General features: G+C 40.2%; 1 protein-coding gene across 1 annotated transcript in view; it reads right to left on the bottom strand.

The window, feature by feature from the left end:
• Positions 1–7,764, bottom strand: part of LOC112248184 (nuclear receptor ROR-beta-like) — a 31,169-nt gene extending 23,405 nt beyond the window's left edge. Inside the window, exon 1 of the mRNA XM_024417006.1 lies at positions 7,494–7,764. Coding sequence (XP_024272774.1) covers positions 7,494–7,500 — 7 coding nt within the window. The 5' untranslated portion in view covers positions 7,501–7,764. The remainder of the gene's footprint in view (positions 1–7,493) is intronic.
• Positions 7,765–17,199: the final 9,435 nt, after the last annotated feature.

Below are 17,199 nucleotides of genomic sequence, written 5' to 3' on the forward strand. Positions count from 1 at the left end.
GTTTTTCTTTGTTAACATGTCTCCAACCCCCATATCACACACTCAAACTGTAAATATATGTGTGTACATTGTATTATCAATTGGGGAGAGAAAGCCTCAAATATCACATTAATTTCTATGGGTGTAAAGTACTTAAGTACAAATACTTTAAAGCAGTTTTTGAAGGTCTCTAACCTTAACTTTACTATTTATATTTTATACTTTTACTTCACTACATTCCTAAAGAAAATAATGTACTTTTTACTTCATACATTTTCCCTGACAGCCAAAAGGACTCTTTACATTTTGACAGGAAAATGGTCCAATTCACACACTTATCAAGAGAACATCCCTGGTCATCCCTACTGCCTCTGATCTAGTGGACTCACTAAACACAAATGCTTTGTTTGTAAATTATGTCTGAGTGTTGGAGTGTGCCCCTGGCTATCCGTCAATTTAAAAAAATATATATATATAAAATTGTGCCATCTGGTTTGCTTAATATAAGGAATTTGAAATGATTTATACTTTTACTCTTGATTCTTATGTACATTTTAGCAATTCCATTTACTTTTGATACTTAAATATACTTTTACTCAAGTAGTATTTTCCTGGGTGACTTTCACTTTTACTTGAGTCATTTTCTGTTAAGGTATCTTTACTATTACTCAAGTATGACAATTGAGTACTTTTTCCACCACTATTAATTTGTACATATCCACTGTATACATATGAAACACGACAAAGTTGCTTGCTGTTTAGTCACGTCTTTGGTCCCGTTCATGTGGGTCAAACAAAGACACTAATGATTGGATGACAAATAGTGCCTCCCACAATGCATGCGATGACTACAAGTTGCAGCTGGTGAAGAGCAACTGCAGAAAATTGAAGTTGACCGCAGTCGAAAAGTCATGACCTTTGATCACATGGTTGTTGTTCATGCAGTCAACATGTAAACATACATCTAACAATTTTTATCCCCATAATGCAACACACTTTGAAATGCTGGTCACCGACGAGAAAAAAGTGATCCGCTCAAATGCGCCAACAGAGAGAGAAGAAGACAGTGAAAGGGGGGACTAGGGTTGCAAAGCTAGTTGGAATATACCAAATTACTGGAATCTATGGGATCTTTGGTCATGTATACCTTAATAACTTGTATGTCTGTGTCCATATTGTCCATGAGTGTTTAATGGATAGACCATATGGTTGTTAATGGGATCGAGGGTGTGAACTAAGGTGTTGATGGAAAGGCTTTGTTAACTAGTCCTACAGGCAGAAATTAGCAGTTTGGGAATATAGCTCTAGGATTACTAGTAGGGATGCACTGATATGACATTTTTGGCCGATATCTGATATTTTCCTTGCCAAAAAAACGATACTGATAACCGATATTTAAAAATGTTGCGGCCTTTTAAGCATTCTAGTACAGTTAAATAGTTAACACATACACACACATGGACGCAGCGGTCTAAGGCACTGCATCTCAGTGCAAGAGGCGTCACTACAGTCCCTGGTTCGAATCCAGGCTGTATCACATCCGGCCGTGATTGGGAGTCCCATAGGGCAGCGCACAATTGGTCCAGCGTTGTCCGGGTATGGCTGGGGTAGGCCGTCATTGTAAATAAGAATTTATTCTTAACTGATTTGCCTAGTTTAAATAAAGGTTACACACACTGACCAAAAAGTTATTTTGTTGGCATTTAGGCATGTCCCCATTACCAGTAAAACATAATCAAGACCCATTTATTTCACTTACTTCCTGTGCTGTTTTGTTGTTCATTTGTTCAGTCGTTTCATTCTCAACCAGGATTTTATCATACACGTCAAGCAGTGACGTTTCAGCTCTGTCTGTCCGTGGTCTCTCTTCCTCGGTGCGAACTGTCACTGAGTCCGTTTCGATCTTGTCCAGCTGTGTATGCAACATTTCACGTAAACCCTGTTTCTTGTCTGCATCGAAGTAACGGTCGTTGTACCTAGCATCGAGCATGGCGGCGACACAGTACAGAGGCTCAGAGAGAATTCCACCGAATCACTTGTTCACAGCCTCAAGTACTTTTGTAAGTTTTAACCCCACGGTCTGTCGACAGTTCTTTGAGCAGGCGTTTCAATACCATGACAGAGGGTATCACGTCTGCTGCAGACGCAGTTGATTAGCTTATTTCTCCAGTCAGTTGTTCAAATGGCGCTAGGAGTGTTCATTTTTCCAAGTTTCAAACATGTTCTCAAATGCCATTGAAATGGCAGCAGCGGTATGAGAATCAGCACATTCATGAACGTGCAATACGGCATTCCTCAGTAGGAAATCCTCGTCGACCCACTGTGCTGTCAGAATCAGCATGCTCATGGGGCTGACATCGCTGGTCCAAATGTCAGTCATGAAGCTAATAGCAGTGACGCCCATAGCAAGTAGCTCATAGATGTACATTTCAACAATACTGTGTAACTCCATTTGGGCAACATCTGAAAAATAGTGTGTACTGGGGCTCGACCAGTCGGCGAAAGCCAACATCATCCACGACAGAGGACGGTTGATTGTCAAGGGCAATGAATTCCATGATCTTAGCAATAATGGATTTTGCCTTTGAGTTGTCTCGCTGAAATGTTCTTACTCTTTCAAATGACTGCTCGACTTGAACTTGTTTAGTTGTTTAAGTGTTTGCTTAGTATTTTTCTGCTTTTGTTCTGTGTAGCTCTGTATTTTTCGTGGCATCATTACGTCATCTACTTACTATATAGGTATGCACGTCATCTACCTAGGTTATATAGGTATGCACGTCATCTACCTACGTTATAGGTATGCACGTCATCTACCTACGTTATATAGGTATGCACGTCATCTACCTACGTTATATAGGTATGCACGTCATCTACCTACGTTATATAGGTATGTACCTCATCTACCTACGTTATATAGGTATGCACGTCATCTACCTACGTTATATAGGTATGCACGTCATCTACCTATGTTATATAGGTATGTACCTCATCTACCTACGTTATATAGGTATGCACGTCATCTACCTACATTATATAGGTATGCACGTCATCTACCTACGTTATATAGGTATGCACATCATCTACCTATATGCATGTCATCTACCTACGTTATATAGGTATGCACATCATCTACCTACGTTATATAGGTATGCACATCATTTACCTACGTTATATAGATATGCACATCATCTACCTACGTTATATAGGTATGCACGTCAACTACCTACGTTATATAGGTATGCACGTCATCTACCTACGTTATATAGGTATGGACGTCATCTACCTATGTTATATAGGTATGCACGTCATCTACCTACATTATATAGGTATGCACGTCATCTACCTACGTTATATAGGTATGCACGTCATCTACCTACGTTATATAGGTATGTACGTCAGCTTTGACATCGGTTTTGCACACTGGCGTTGACCTAGACATCGGGCTGATGCCGATTTTTGGCATTTTTAGCTAATATCGGCCGATTTCGATATGCTCACAGATATATCATGCATCCCCAATTACTAGACTGAGATTTCTGTGCATAGGATGACCAGATTAAATGAATGTAATGATGTTCACTTCAATACCTTCTGGAGGACAACAATGTTTATCTTTGCTCTCGAAGTGATACCTAAAGAATCACCACTAGTTATACTGCACGGCTTTGTGTTATGTTGATAATAAACATCATAGAAGTGGCATCATACCTTTAGATTTATATCTCCGATCCCTCCTCCTCTTTTTTTCTTTCTTTCTTTCTTTCTTTCTTTCTTTCTTTCTTTCTTTCTTTCTTTCTTTCTTTCTTTCTTTCTTTCTTTCTTTCTCTCTTTCTTTCTCTCTCTCTATCTCGCAATCTTCCTCTCTCACATTTCCACCACACCTCAGGTGAAGTGAAATGATAGTTGAGGGTTAATTAAGGTTGTTATAACAGAAAAAACCTTGACGTTAAGTTTAGGCATTCATTCTGACTGGTTGTCAGGGTTAAGGTTTGGGATAAGGTTAAAACAGGAAATAAATAAAACAAGTGTCTAGCACTGAGTTAAATAAAGGTTAAATATATATATATATATATATATATATATATTTTAAAGCACTGGGATTGAACCCGCAATCCTCAGAGCCGAAGCGCACAGTTTAACACAATGCCCTCGTAAACTGCGAGCCTACTAGATGTTAATACATGCTCACGTTGCCCCTAGTGGACGGTATTGAAGGCATCTCCTGACGTCCTGGGGACCTGGACAAATGTCGAATACTGAAGTCTATCTGGTGTGATCTCGCTGCAAATAGCCCACCTCTGACCCATGATCCATCCTCCTTCTGCCCTGGACTAAACTCAGTGACCTATACCGTCTATGGGAGGGTTAGCCTGGGTAATACTGGCTTCAGCAGCATAATCTGATCAGCAATACAAAGCACAAGACTCAGTCTATCTCACTGAACACACACACATAAACACACACACACACACAGGAATAAATCGTATGAGGTAAAAAAAAAATTGGATTGCATTGCAGTAGATTGTCATTGCCTGTGTGTGTGTTTATTTGTTGGTATGCATTCGTGCATGTAGCCTACACACATATATACACATAATTATTAATTTAAGTGTGTTTGGCCATGTTTATTAGGCCTATGTATGTATTCCCATATCTGTGAGAATGTATGTATGTGATCATGTGCACTTGCATGTGATGTGCGCATGCATGGAGGCATCATTGTGTTTATTATAATGAAGGTATGTTTTGGGGGGTTCACTGTGTTTGTGTGTGTAGGTGGGAGTGTACAGTAAAGTGCAGGTGCAATGCAAAGGTGCACGTGGTTCCTGAAGCCCCCTGACCAAACATAGGCCTAGTCAAACCGAAAAAACCCCGAATCCATCTGCACCAATATGATTCTAGAATGTGAATTGATTTGAGGTATGAAACATTATTTAATTTGAAAGGACAATGTTGGTTAATTAAAGAAGTAGGCTGTTTGATTATTAGAATGATTGAAAAAATAAAGTTCAGTGATTAGAGAACTTGTATAAACCAATTATTAGTGATAGCCTGGTCAACAAGATCAAAACGGGCTTGAAGTTATTTAATTGTCAGTAAAAAAGAAATCAGGAGAAGGTTCACTTGGGAAACGAAATGCTCGGACCCCAAACATTAAAATCTAAGAATGAGTTAATGGAATCAAATCAGGGAAATAAAAATAACAGCTATTAACAAGAGCACATAAAAAACATTTTACTTGAGTACGTTCTTATTTTTTAAAAATGTTTTAGGGCAGTTCAGGCAGTTCAGTTGGGCTTTAGGCCAGATGTGTCAAACTCATTCCACAGAGGGCCGAGTGTCTGCGGGTTTTCGCTCCACCCTTGTACTTGATTGATGCATTAAGGTCACTAATTAGTACGGAACTCCCCTTACCTGGTTGTCTAGGTCTTAATTGAAAGAAGAAGAAAAAACGAACACGCTTGGTTCATGTGGAATGAGTTTGACACCCCTGTTATATGCTAATTGTTTCAGAGGGTTTCCAACATGCTTGACATTGAATAACGTATATTTAGCCTAACAGTAGGACTATAAGAGCCGCGACAATGAGAATTATTTGATAATCAACTTCTCTTTTTCACCAAACAACGTTTTCTTTCTCCCTTGTCTGGTTGTGATTATTAGTCTAGCATATGCTACATCATCGTCCGTCAGTCAGTCAGGACAGGAATTTTGGCAATTGCTAAATGATAATTAAACAAGACATATTGTGGGGCCTCTACTTTTTTATAACCTCGTGGATGGGAGTGCATTTCTCTGTGAGCAGCATAGACTCCACAGGCCGCAAAGGTTGGGAGAGGGGCCGCCCGGCGCACACTGATTTAATCATATCCGACAAAACCCTTTGGGCGTGCAGAGAGAGAGGGGAAGACTGGGAGGGAGAGAGAGCCTCTTTTACCCACCACGGCTATAAAGTAAAAAGGTTAATGCAAGGAAGCGCTTGACTTTCAAAGCCAAATAGCATTAGCTAGCAAGGGACACCATAATAGTCACGAAAAAAATACTGTTAATATCACAAAAGTGTTGTGGTCTAAATGAATTATGTTGAATAAGCTAAATATTGACTAAAATATCTAGAACTTCAACAATTGCCAAAAATTAACAGGGGAATAATGTAATAATAATAATAATAATTTGAATGCTATTATTACAACAGCAATTTCTGTATGCACCATCCCATGTTTTCTCTTTAATGATGACAAACTCAAATTATGATACCCGTTGATAATCGATGATTAACGGTAAATTCAGAAGTCTACAGTTTAGTTAAACCTCACTTCATTATTAACATAATTATGTTGTATTATTATTTGCGATTATAGGTATACAACGTAGAATTAGTATGTTGCCTGGACAACAGAGGTAATAGCCTACCTCCCAGTGAGCCTATCACCTGTCTTTCATTTAAAAAAAACAGATTATAGGCTACTTTTATGTAATGATAATAATTCCTGTAGGCTTAGTTTCTTCATGGGTTATATTTTTAGTGATTGTATTTATTTTACAATTAATAAGTTATAGCCTATAGGCTATAGTGATCAGCTTAATAACACGACCTATGTAATTTGCTCACAATTAGTAATCAGGGATACGTTCATTTGTTCAATTATTGGGCAGAACTGCATTGCCACTGTTTTGCCATTCTGGCATAATTTGTAGGAGATGTAAAATAGGCCTACTATTCAGCATTAAAAGACGTTGATCTAAAGCACATGATTGGGACCGGGAGAGCTGTGGAGTGAACTTCCGTCTGGAAGACTGGGGTCAGTTCTTTATCGCTCACTCTCTCTGGTGTGTGTGTGTGCGCGCGCGCGTGTGTGTGTGTATGTGTTGGACCTGGGGGGCACTGCATTTCGATGCTTTCGGCGCGGTGCGGCGCTTGACTGACGGAAATGGGTTAGTAGAGCGCATAACACGTTGGAACACAGAACCTCCGCGCTTGGCCCTAGCACCATGGAGGTATGGTATACACAGCCTATACCTGCTGCTCTCTGAGAAAATAGTTGTTTCTTTAAATCATCACTGGCAATAGTTAATGGCAATGGCAATAGAGGTCTTCACGTGCGCCCATTTGTTTGTTGTGAGTAGAAGTTCCTCCAAACTAGTGGAGTGTGGAGTTAACTCAAACACTGTAACTCACTTAATGCAAGGTGTTTGATGGACCACACACACACACACACACACACACACACACACACACACACGAATATCCGAATAGGCTACAACAATGACAATAAATGGCCATGTTATCCTCACACTTGGGCTAATAGTTTGACTGAGGCTGTATGAGCAAGTTAGGCTGAAAAAACTTCCCGAGTAAGTTTACACAGCCCACACACAACATAACTACAGTCCCGAATGGATTTGTGGAATACCAGTGTGATGTGAGTGAGTGGATATAGCGGCCGGGCGCCACACGCGCTCCATGGCCAGCTATTTAAATGAGCTGTCAAAAGCAGTTGGATTCTCCTTACCTCGCATAGTGGTTGTGGTGCGATTCGCTTCCGAATGCAGCAGTCATGAAGAAACAAACATAAAGACTTAAAAAAGCAATATCCTCGGGAAAAAAAACAATGTTAATATTCGGCGTCGTCCACGTTCATTCAATGAGTGTTTTTTATGTGCAAAAACATTCCAGTCCAGAACGGGCTCGAGCTTGGTGACGCACTGGGCAGAGCGCGGGCGGTGGAGTCTGGAGCAGTAGTCGGACGGTTTGAGTCGTGCGCGCAGCGAGCATGCGAGTTTTCACATGACATCTGCGTCTGCACATCAACCCGAGGTTTTCACTGTTTCCCCCCGGCGGAGGGGAGAGCGCTAGAGGCTTACAGGAGCAGGGATTGGACTAGCACTTTCTGCTCCTCCCACTCTCGAACGTCCCCAATGAGTGTGAGTGTAGTAGCCCATGTTAGACAGTATCCGTCTGCGCGTGAGGGCACTGTCAACTGTGAGGATAAGATACATCATCCTCCCAAATAAATTGTGTTTACAAACAGTTAGTTAGCCTACAATAACACATAACCTAACTATCTAACGGCCATATGTAGAACCTACTGAATTGTAGTCAAAAGATGGAGCGTTTGGGTTAAGTCTGTCTACATGAATACGTTTCTAAGTTCACAGACCGTTTGCAGTCAAAGCAATAGGTTACATAAATGCTTTTTCAATTTATAGGCCTATACATATCTTACAATCAGGTATAATAGCCTAGGCTACACCAGTTAGATGAGCAAATCTTTAAATCTTTCAGAATTGGGATTTGATAAATGGTTGTATCTAAATAGTTTATTGATACACAGTTCAACACTCTCTGGTAAATATTTAAAATATTCCTTGGATGTTAAACACTGTAATGGCTGTGAATTAAATAGTAGAATAGAGCCGTGGAATAATATATATATATTTAAATAGGCTATTCAATTGGTAATCAGTAAAATTTTGCTGTTCAAATGCTTATTTAAGTGTCACTGAGAGGATGACATTAGGCTACATGTCTAATGTTTCTTCTGCAAAGCACATACAGTGGTGTATGTGTTTACCTATTTTTTTTTACCTGCTAACTAATCATCTATTTGGTGATTGGTCAATACATTGCTTGTAATAGCTTTATTGAAAACAGGAAGTGACAGATATTTTTTATTTGTGGCCCTCAGTGGTTGTGGCTGATGGTGACCATCCTGTCCTTGCTCCTACAGAAAGTCCTCCATCCACCTGTACTCTGACTCTCAACTTACATTACCAATAACCATATTCACGCATATTCAGTTAGAGTAAAGAAACATGCATTGTTTTATGCAGAGCATCACAGACATGAACAAACAATTCACCTCTTCAATAATGAGGAATTACCGGTAAGTAACACACAGAACCCATTCAAATGAAGCCTATATTCTATATACAGTGGGGGAAAAAAGTATTTAGTCAGCCACCAATTGTGCAAGTTCTCCCACTTAAAAAGATGAGAGAGGCCTGTAATTTTCATCTCATTTTGTGTGTCATAGTTGAAGTGTACCTACGATGACAATTACAGGCCTCTCTCACCTTTTTTAAGTGGGAGAACTTGCACAATTGGTGGCTGACTAAATACTTTTTTGCCCCACTGTATGCCCCTGTGTAGTGAAGAGTAATTGAAGGTCATGTGTGGTGATGATCATGGAGTTGTCCCATTGTGCCATCACTAGCAAATAGAGGCATGCTGCCTATATATATATACACTTGTAATCACTGACCATTTTAATAAATGGAACACTAGTCACTTTAATAATGTTTACATATCTTGCATTACTCATCTCATATGTATATACTGTATTCTATTCTACTGTATCTTAGTCTATGCTGCTCTGACATTGCTCGTCCATATATCTACTGTATATATTCTTAATTCCATTCCTTACTTAGATTTGTGTGTATTGGGTATATTTTGGGAAATTGTTAGATATTACTTGTTAGATATTACTGCACAGTCAGAGCTAGAAACACAAGCAATTTCACTACACCTGCAATAACATCTGCTAAACACTTGTATGTGAGCAATAAAATTTGATTTGATTTAGAGACGTTATTATGCCATTCTTACCCCAGCCTGACCACGCATTACATTACTTCCTATTATGTCTGACTTCACTGTACCTCAGTGTACCTACAGTTTCACTCTATCGCAATCTGAACCGTTATGTCATAACCATGCATTGCAGTGTCTCTTCCTCGTCAATTATGGGATCATTACTGCCTTACTGAGATTTTAGCAACACATCTTGTTTTTTCATTCTGAGTAGCCCAGCTACAGTTCTATCCCAATTGTATTTCATGGAGATTATTAGGCTTATGATGGACATAATGATGGATGTAAGCACCTTTACATGCAAGAGTATATGTTGGTTTGCAGTCTATAGCGTCCTGTCCCATAGCCCCTATAGTTGTGGCGCCAGAGTGATGGACCTGGAAAGGCAAGGAAAGAGAGAGAGACAGAAAGAGGGGGGGAGAGAGAGAAACAGCCCCGAGCACATCTCCACTGACCTACATTTCATCCCTTGCTTTTTTTCATCCATTATATTTTCATCTCATTTCTCTTGTACCAACAGCTCCGTAATTGTGATGTAATGACCAAAGCAAGTATGACAAAAGGCTAGACTGGTCAAAAAAGATGGCCCTGAAGAGAGACAGACATCCAGAGAGAGAGGGAGAGAGGGAGAGAGGGAGAGAAAGAGAGAGAGAGAGAGAGAGAGAGGGAGAGAGAGGGAGAGAGGGAGAGAAAGAGAGGGAGAGAGAGAGGGAGAGAGAGGGAGAGAGGGAGAGAGAGAGAGAGAGAGAGAGAGAGAGAGAGAGAGAGAGAGAGAGAGAGAGGGAGAGAGAGAGAGAGAGAGAGAGAGAAAGAGAGAGAGAGAGAGAGGGAGAGAGAGGGAGAGAGAGGGAGAGAGAGGGAGAGAGGGGGAGAGAGAGAGAGAGGGAGAGAGGGAGAGGGAGAGGGGGGAGAGGGAGAGAGAGGGAGAGATGGAGAGGGAGGGAGAGAGAGGGGGAGAGAGGGAGAGAGGGAGAGAGGGAGAGAGGGAGAAGGGAAGAAAGGAAGGAGTGGGCTGTGTCAAAATACAAAAAGCTTTTTCTTTTTGTTCAGGCAATACAACCTGTCCTCGTGTGCTCTTTGTGTGCTTCAGTGATCTTAATGGCATATAGCATAGTAAGCAGGAGCCATCTGAGCTCTAAGGATCCATTAAGCAGGATTACCTCTCATACGGATGCCTTATCAACTGAGAGAAAACCTATTGATGACATGGAACTGAAATGATGTGACACTACATTATTCCTTGAGAAGGAAAAAAATAGAGGATAACATTCTTGTGTTGGTGGAGGTTCCTTTAGCTAGAAAACGGAAGATAGACCTCCATAGAACAAAAATATAAAATAATTTTCATTTTACTATAGGCTTATGAAATATCCTCCTTGTAAGTACAACTACTGGTATACTAAGTGTGTAATTCTGAATTGAAGAAGTCTGCTGCCATATGGTGTCTAAGCAGAGTGAGAAAGGAAGTGACTGGGCCATGCCCAAGGGCTTAGCTTGGGGAATGCATTGAAAAGCACTCAGACCAGAGACAGGATCCAAGGTCTCTCTCTCTCTCAGTCTGTCTTTCTATCTGATTCAGCGCTACTGCTTCACTTCACCTCCTTGGTTTAGTTCTCTTCCTGATTCTTCCAGTTGCATCCTCTCATAAATCTTTTCCTATGTGGTCTTTTTACATTTGACCTGCTTGTTTCACCCCAGCCATATGTCTAAAACTGTTATGAAATGATCTCTCTGTATCACTTTCTCTCTCATTGTATCTCTCTCTGTATCTCTCTCTCTCTCTCCCAATTTCAATTAAATTCAATTTCAATGTAAGTGCTTTATTGCCATGGGAAACATATGTTAACATTGCCAAAGCAAGTGAAGTAGAAGATAAACAAAAGTGAAATAAACAATAACAATTAACAGTAAACATTACACTCACAAAAGTTCCAAAATAATAAAGACATTTCAAATGTCATGTCATATTATGTGCAAATAGTTAAAAGTACAAAAGTAAACATAAACTCAGCAAAAAAAGAAACGTCCTCTCACTCTCAACTGCGTTTATTTTCAGCAAACTTCAGCAAACTTTTTATGAACATAACAAGATTCAACAACTGAGATATAAACTGAACAAGTTCCACAGACATGTGACTAACATAAATGGAATAATGTGTCCCTGAACAAAGGGGGGGTTAAAATCAAAAGTAACAGTCAGTATCTGGTGTGGCCACCAGCTGCATTCAGTACTGCAGTGCATCTCCTCCTCATGGACTGCAATAGATTTGCCTATTCTTGCTGTGAAATGTTACCCCACTCTTCCACGAAGGCACCTGCAAGTTCCCGGACATTTCTGCGGGGAATGGCCCTAGCCCTCACTCTCCGATCCAACAGGTCCCAGATGTGCTCAATGGGATTGAGATCCGGGGTTTTCGCTGGCCATGGCAGAACACTGACATCCCTACTTGCAGGAAATCACGCACAGAACGAGCAGTATGGCTGGTGGCATTGTCATGCTGGAGAGTCATGTCAGGATGAGTCTGCATTGTGTCCCACCCACCACCCGCCAACCCCTCTTTTACGCTACTGCTACTCTCTGTTCATCATATATGCATAGTCACTTTAACCATATCTACATGTACATACTACCTCAATCAGCCTGACTAACCGGTGTCTGTATGTAGCCTCGCTACTTTTATAGCCTCACTACTGTATATAGCCTGTCTTTTTATTGTTGATTTATTTCTTTACCTACCTATTGTTCACCTAACACCTTTTTTTTGCACTATTGGTCAGAGCCTGTAAGTAAGCATTTCACTGTAAGGTGTTGTATTCAGCGCACGTGACAAATAAACTTTGATTTGATTTGTGTACATGGATTTTATAATGTCGTATATTTTTGCCCCAACACCGCTTTCCATCCATTTTTATAGCAAACCCTCGTGCCAAATTGAGTCAATTTGTAGTTCATTCAATGTAACTGGAGCATCCAGTGGGTTCTGGTTGTCTTAAATAGTTGATTCTAAGATTTGTATTTGATCATGTATATTTTTTTCTGTTTGTTCTTTGTTATATGGACAAAAAGATTGGATAACTGGTTTACCCATACATCTCTGTTTTGGATAGATAACTCTTTGTGTTGTTGTTCGTTTAGTGTTTTCCAATTTTTCCAGAAGTAGTTAGTCTATGGAATCTTCAATTATATTGATCTGATTTCTGATGTGCTGTTCCTGTTCCTTTTTTTGTAGTGCATTTCTGTATTGTTTTAGTGATTCATCATATTGAAGGTTTAGGCCCAGGTTTTCTGGGTCCCTATGTTTTTGGTTGGGTAGGTTTCTCAATTTCTTTCTTAGGTTTTTGCATTCTTCATCAAACCATTTGTCATTGTTGTTCATTTTCATTTTTAGATTTGATAGGGAAGCTGAGAGGTCAAATTTACTGTTTAGGTTTTCTACTGCCAAGTTTATACCTTCACTATTACAGTGAAACCTTTTGTCCAGGAAGTTGTCTAAAAGGGATTTAATGAATTGTTGCCTAATTGCTTTTTGGTAGGTTTCCACACTACTTTCCTTCCATCTATAGCATTTCTTAATATTATTCAGTTCCTTTGGATTTGATGCCTCATGATTGAGTATTGCTCTGTTCAAGTAGACTGTGATTTTGCTCTGATCTTAGAGGGGTGTCAGTGGGCTGACTGTGAACGTTCTGAGAGACTCTGGGTTGAGGTCAGTGATAAAGTAGTCTACTGTACTACTGCCAAGAGACGAGCTACAGGTGTACCTACTGTAGGAGTCCCCTTGAAGCATACTATCTCTTGCTCTCTCTCTCTCTCTCTCTCTCTCTCTCTCTCTCTCTCTCTCTCTCTCTCTCTCTCTCTCTGTCTGTGTGTAGAAATGTGTTGCACATGTCATTTTGATTACAGCTCACACATACAGACTTACATGCGCACACACACACAACACACACACACCCAAGCACTTTGTGCGTACAACACAGAATTAAAGAGGATAATATTAGGGCTATAGTGTGTAAGCAGGAACAGGAGACAAGAAGAGATGGGATTGTGTGCTGATAGTGTGCTGATAGTCCTGTTTTTTGAGGATTTAACTCATTCATACCACTCTGTCCCGCCCTTGAGTCGACCATCAGGAAGTTAACTTACATATAATTAGATCGTTTTCCTCCTGAAAATAAAAAATTAGGCCAATGGTCTCTAAGGATTCCCCCTCTCGTCTCAAACGACATGTACAACATTGCCTTTTATTTTCTCCTGAAACAAGCAGGTGATTTTCACTGTGTGTGTGTGTGTGTGTGTGTGTGTGTGTGTGTGTGTGTGTGTGTGTGTGTGTGTGTGTGTGTGTGTGTGTGTGTGTGTGTGCGTGCACATTTGGGTCTATGTGTGTCTGTAGATCTATGCGAGGGAACATTTCTGTCTTTGTGCATAAATAAGTGTCGGTGGGATATCATCCACCTTGAACTTTCTGAAGTGTCAAAGTAGAGTGAGCGAGAACGAGAGAGAGATTGAAAATACACTTGAGAAATGTGCAGAAAGATACCACAAGTGACATAGGCAATTTCTGGAGAAAAATGACTTCATCATAATTTCAATCCCAAAAAGAATTGAAAGGCAAGCCCTGAAGGAGGAAGGAGGCCGTGTCACCTTGAGAAGCATTAGAGAAAATGTCAGCACACACACACACACACACACACACACACACACACACACACACACACACACACACACACACACACACACACACACACACACACACACACACACACACACACACACACACACATAAAGAAAAGTACAAATAAAAAAAATAAACAATTGAGCACAAAAATAAACAATTAAGCACATGTATGCCCTTCATTATGTTTGTAATATGTGTTAAATCATTTCAATATTATTGAATAATGAAAATGACTGTAGGATTTGGTTCTGTGCTTAGCCACGGCACAGTTCTTGCTTAACAGTGTTGCACTCCAGTTAAAGTAAAAGGCTGTGGTAACCAGTGTCATCTCATCAAAGCTTTAAATAGTCAGTCACTTAGACAAAACAGGCCTATTTTCCACACTATACCTCACAGTACCAATCATCTGATTTTAATTGGATTTCTGTTTTATCCCTGTTCTTTCCACACAAAGCCATTAAGATATTAAATCTAGTTTTCATGTCCTTATTTTGGTACGCATTAGAATATGCCTGTATGGCCTGAGGCGCACTTTGAAAATGATTTAGCCGTTGATTTCGTTCGGAGCGCTTAATATAGTAAACGTTGACGTTAAAATTGTGAGAAATAGCAATCAGAGAGTCAGAAGCTTTCATGTTCAGGGTCTGTTGTTTGATATGTTCTGGATGGATCTAGCAAGGGAGTCCAATCCCAATCCATACTCCTCTCAGATCAGTTTCTAAAGGTTTAATAATTCATCGTACTTTAATCGTCACTGTTCCCCCATTAGCCTTTATTTCAAAATATCCTCTATAGCAGCTCTGAGTGAATTAAAGCAACAAGAAGACTGGCTCCAGTATTACTGTTACTGACGATTCAGTCTCCAATAGTAATGTCGGCTATGACAGCTTGACTGTAATTAAAAGGTCAACAAGTTTTTCTTTACATTTACGTTTTTACATCTTTCAGTAACAGCAGGTATTTCCACTCTCTATCAATCTTATTTCCTAACCCCCTAGAGTTGATGTCCACGTCCCCCGGAAATCGAATTAGCATAATACAACAATCCCCATCAAAATCTGTCTGTTTAAGCTAGATATATTTTTAAATGGGCTCCGTCTCAAGACTCGTCTGAAGGTAGCCCAGTACCAGTTTTAAAAATGAATGGAAGTATATATATGGAAGTACTGTAGTGCCAAAAAAGGGATTAAATATGGCAAAAAGAAATGTACAAATATATACACTATATATACAAAAGTATGTGGACACCCCTTCAAATTAGTGGATTTGACTTTTTCAGCCACAAGTCAGTTTGTAAAATTTCTTCCCTTCTAGAGTTGCCCCGGTCAACTGTAAGTGCTGTTATTGTGAAGTGGAAAGGTGTAGAGCAACAACGGCTCAGCCGAGAGTGATAGGCCACACAAGCTCACAGAAGGGGACCACCGAGTGCAGATGCGTGTAGCACGTAAAAATCATCTGTCCTCGGTAGCAACACTCACTACCGAGTTCCAAACTGCCTCTGGAAGCAATGTCAGCACAATAACTGTCCATCTGGAGCTTCATGAAATGGATTTCCATGGCCAAGCAGCCACACACAAGCCTAAGATCACCATGTGTAATGCCAAGCGTTGGCTGGAGTGATCTAAAGCTCGCCGCCATTGGACTCTGTAGCAGTGGAAACGCATTCTCTGGAGTGACCATCTGGCAGTTTGACAGACGAATCTGGGTTTGGTGGATGCCAGAAGAATGCTACCTGCCCAATTGCATAGTGCCAACTATAAAGTTTGTTGGAGGAGGAATATGGTCTGGGGCTGTTTTTCATTGTTTGGGCTAGGCCCTTAGTTCCAGTGAAGGGAAATCTTAATGCTACAGCATTCTAGAAATGTCCATGCTTCCAACTTTGTGGCAATAGTTTGGGGAAGGCCCTTTCCTGTTTCAGCCTGACAATGCCCCCGTACACACAGCGAGGTCCATACAGAAATGGTTTGTAGAGATCGGTGTGGAAGGACTTGACTGGCCTGCATAGAGCCCTGACCTCCACCCCATCGAACACCTTTGGGATTAATTGGAACGACTACAGCAAACCAGGCCTAATCTCCCAACATCAGTGCCCGACCTCACTAATGCTCTTGTGGCTCAATGAAGCAAGTCCCTGCAGCAATGTTCCAACATCTATTGGAAAGCCTTCCCATGAGAGTGGAGGCTGTTATAGCAGCAAAGGGGGGACCAACTCTATATTAATGCCCATGATTTTGGAATGAGCTGTTCAACAAGCAGGTGTCCAGATACCTTTGGTCATGTAGTGTATATATAATTTCCTGATCTTTCTTATATATCTCAGATACAGGACAGACACTTCAAAACACACTTCTGTTTGATTTATTTTTTGTCTCTCTATTTTGCCATGTATGAATCTGTTATTCAATGTGTTTCTATAAGCTAAGAGCAGTAAGGCCAAATTCAATGTCTCATCAAAAACTTCATCAACGTTTTTATACCTACAGGGGTCCTACACTTCAAAATCAATTAGCTAACTGATCCTTGTTTAAACATCTTAAAACAATTCCATATGTTAAGTTAGTAGAAAGCGTGCTCTATGCCATTAGACAAAAGTCCAATGAAGCAGTTTTTATGTCAATATCAAATCATTTCTGCGTTTCAAGAATTTTACTAGGACTGTCTGGGAGTGTTTTTAGTGGGAAGGGGAAGCAGTACATTGGCAGAGAGGTTTTGGGACATTCTTTCTTATTGGCTCATTTATGTCATGGTGATGTCACCGTGGAAGGCCAAAACTCCCTCCTACCAAAACAGGCTGAAATTTCAGTTCTTACATTAAAAGGGCATTATCATTATTTTCACAATTTCACAGTATTATACCAACCTCATAGTGTGGAAATACTGTATTTACTGAACAAAAATATAAACGCAACATGCAACAATTTAAAAGATTTGACTGAGTTACAGTTC

Source organism: Oncorhynchus tshawytscha, linkage group LG04 (assembly GCF_018296145.1).
Source record: "Oncorhynchus tshawytscha isolate Ot180627B linkage group LG04, Otsh_v2.0, whole genome shotgun sequence".
Taxonomy (NCBI): Eukaryota; Metazoa; Chordata; class Actinopteri; order Salmoniformes; family Salmonidae; genus Oncorhynchus; species Oncorhynchus tshawytscha.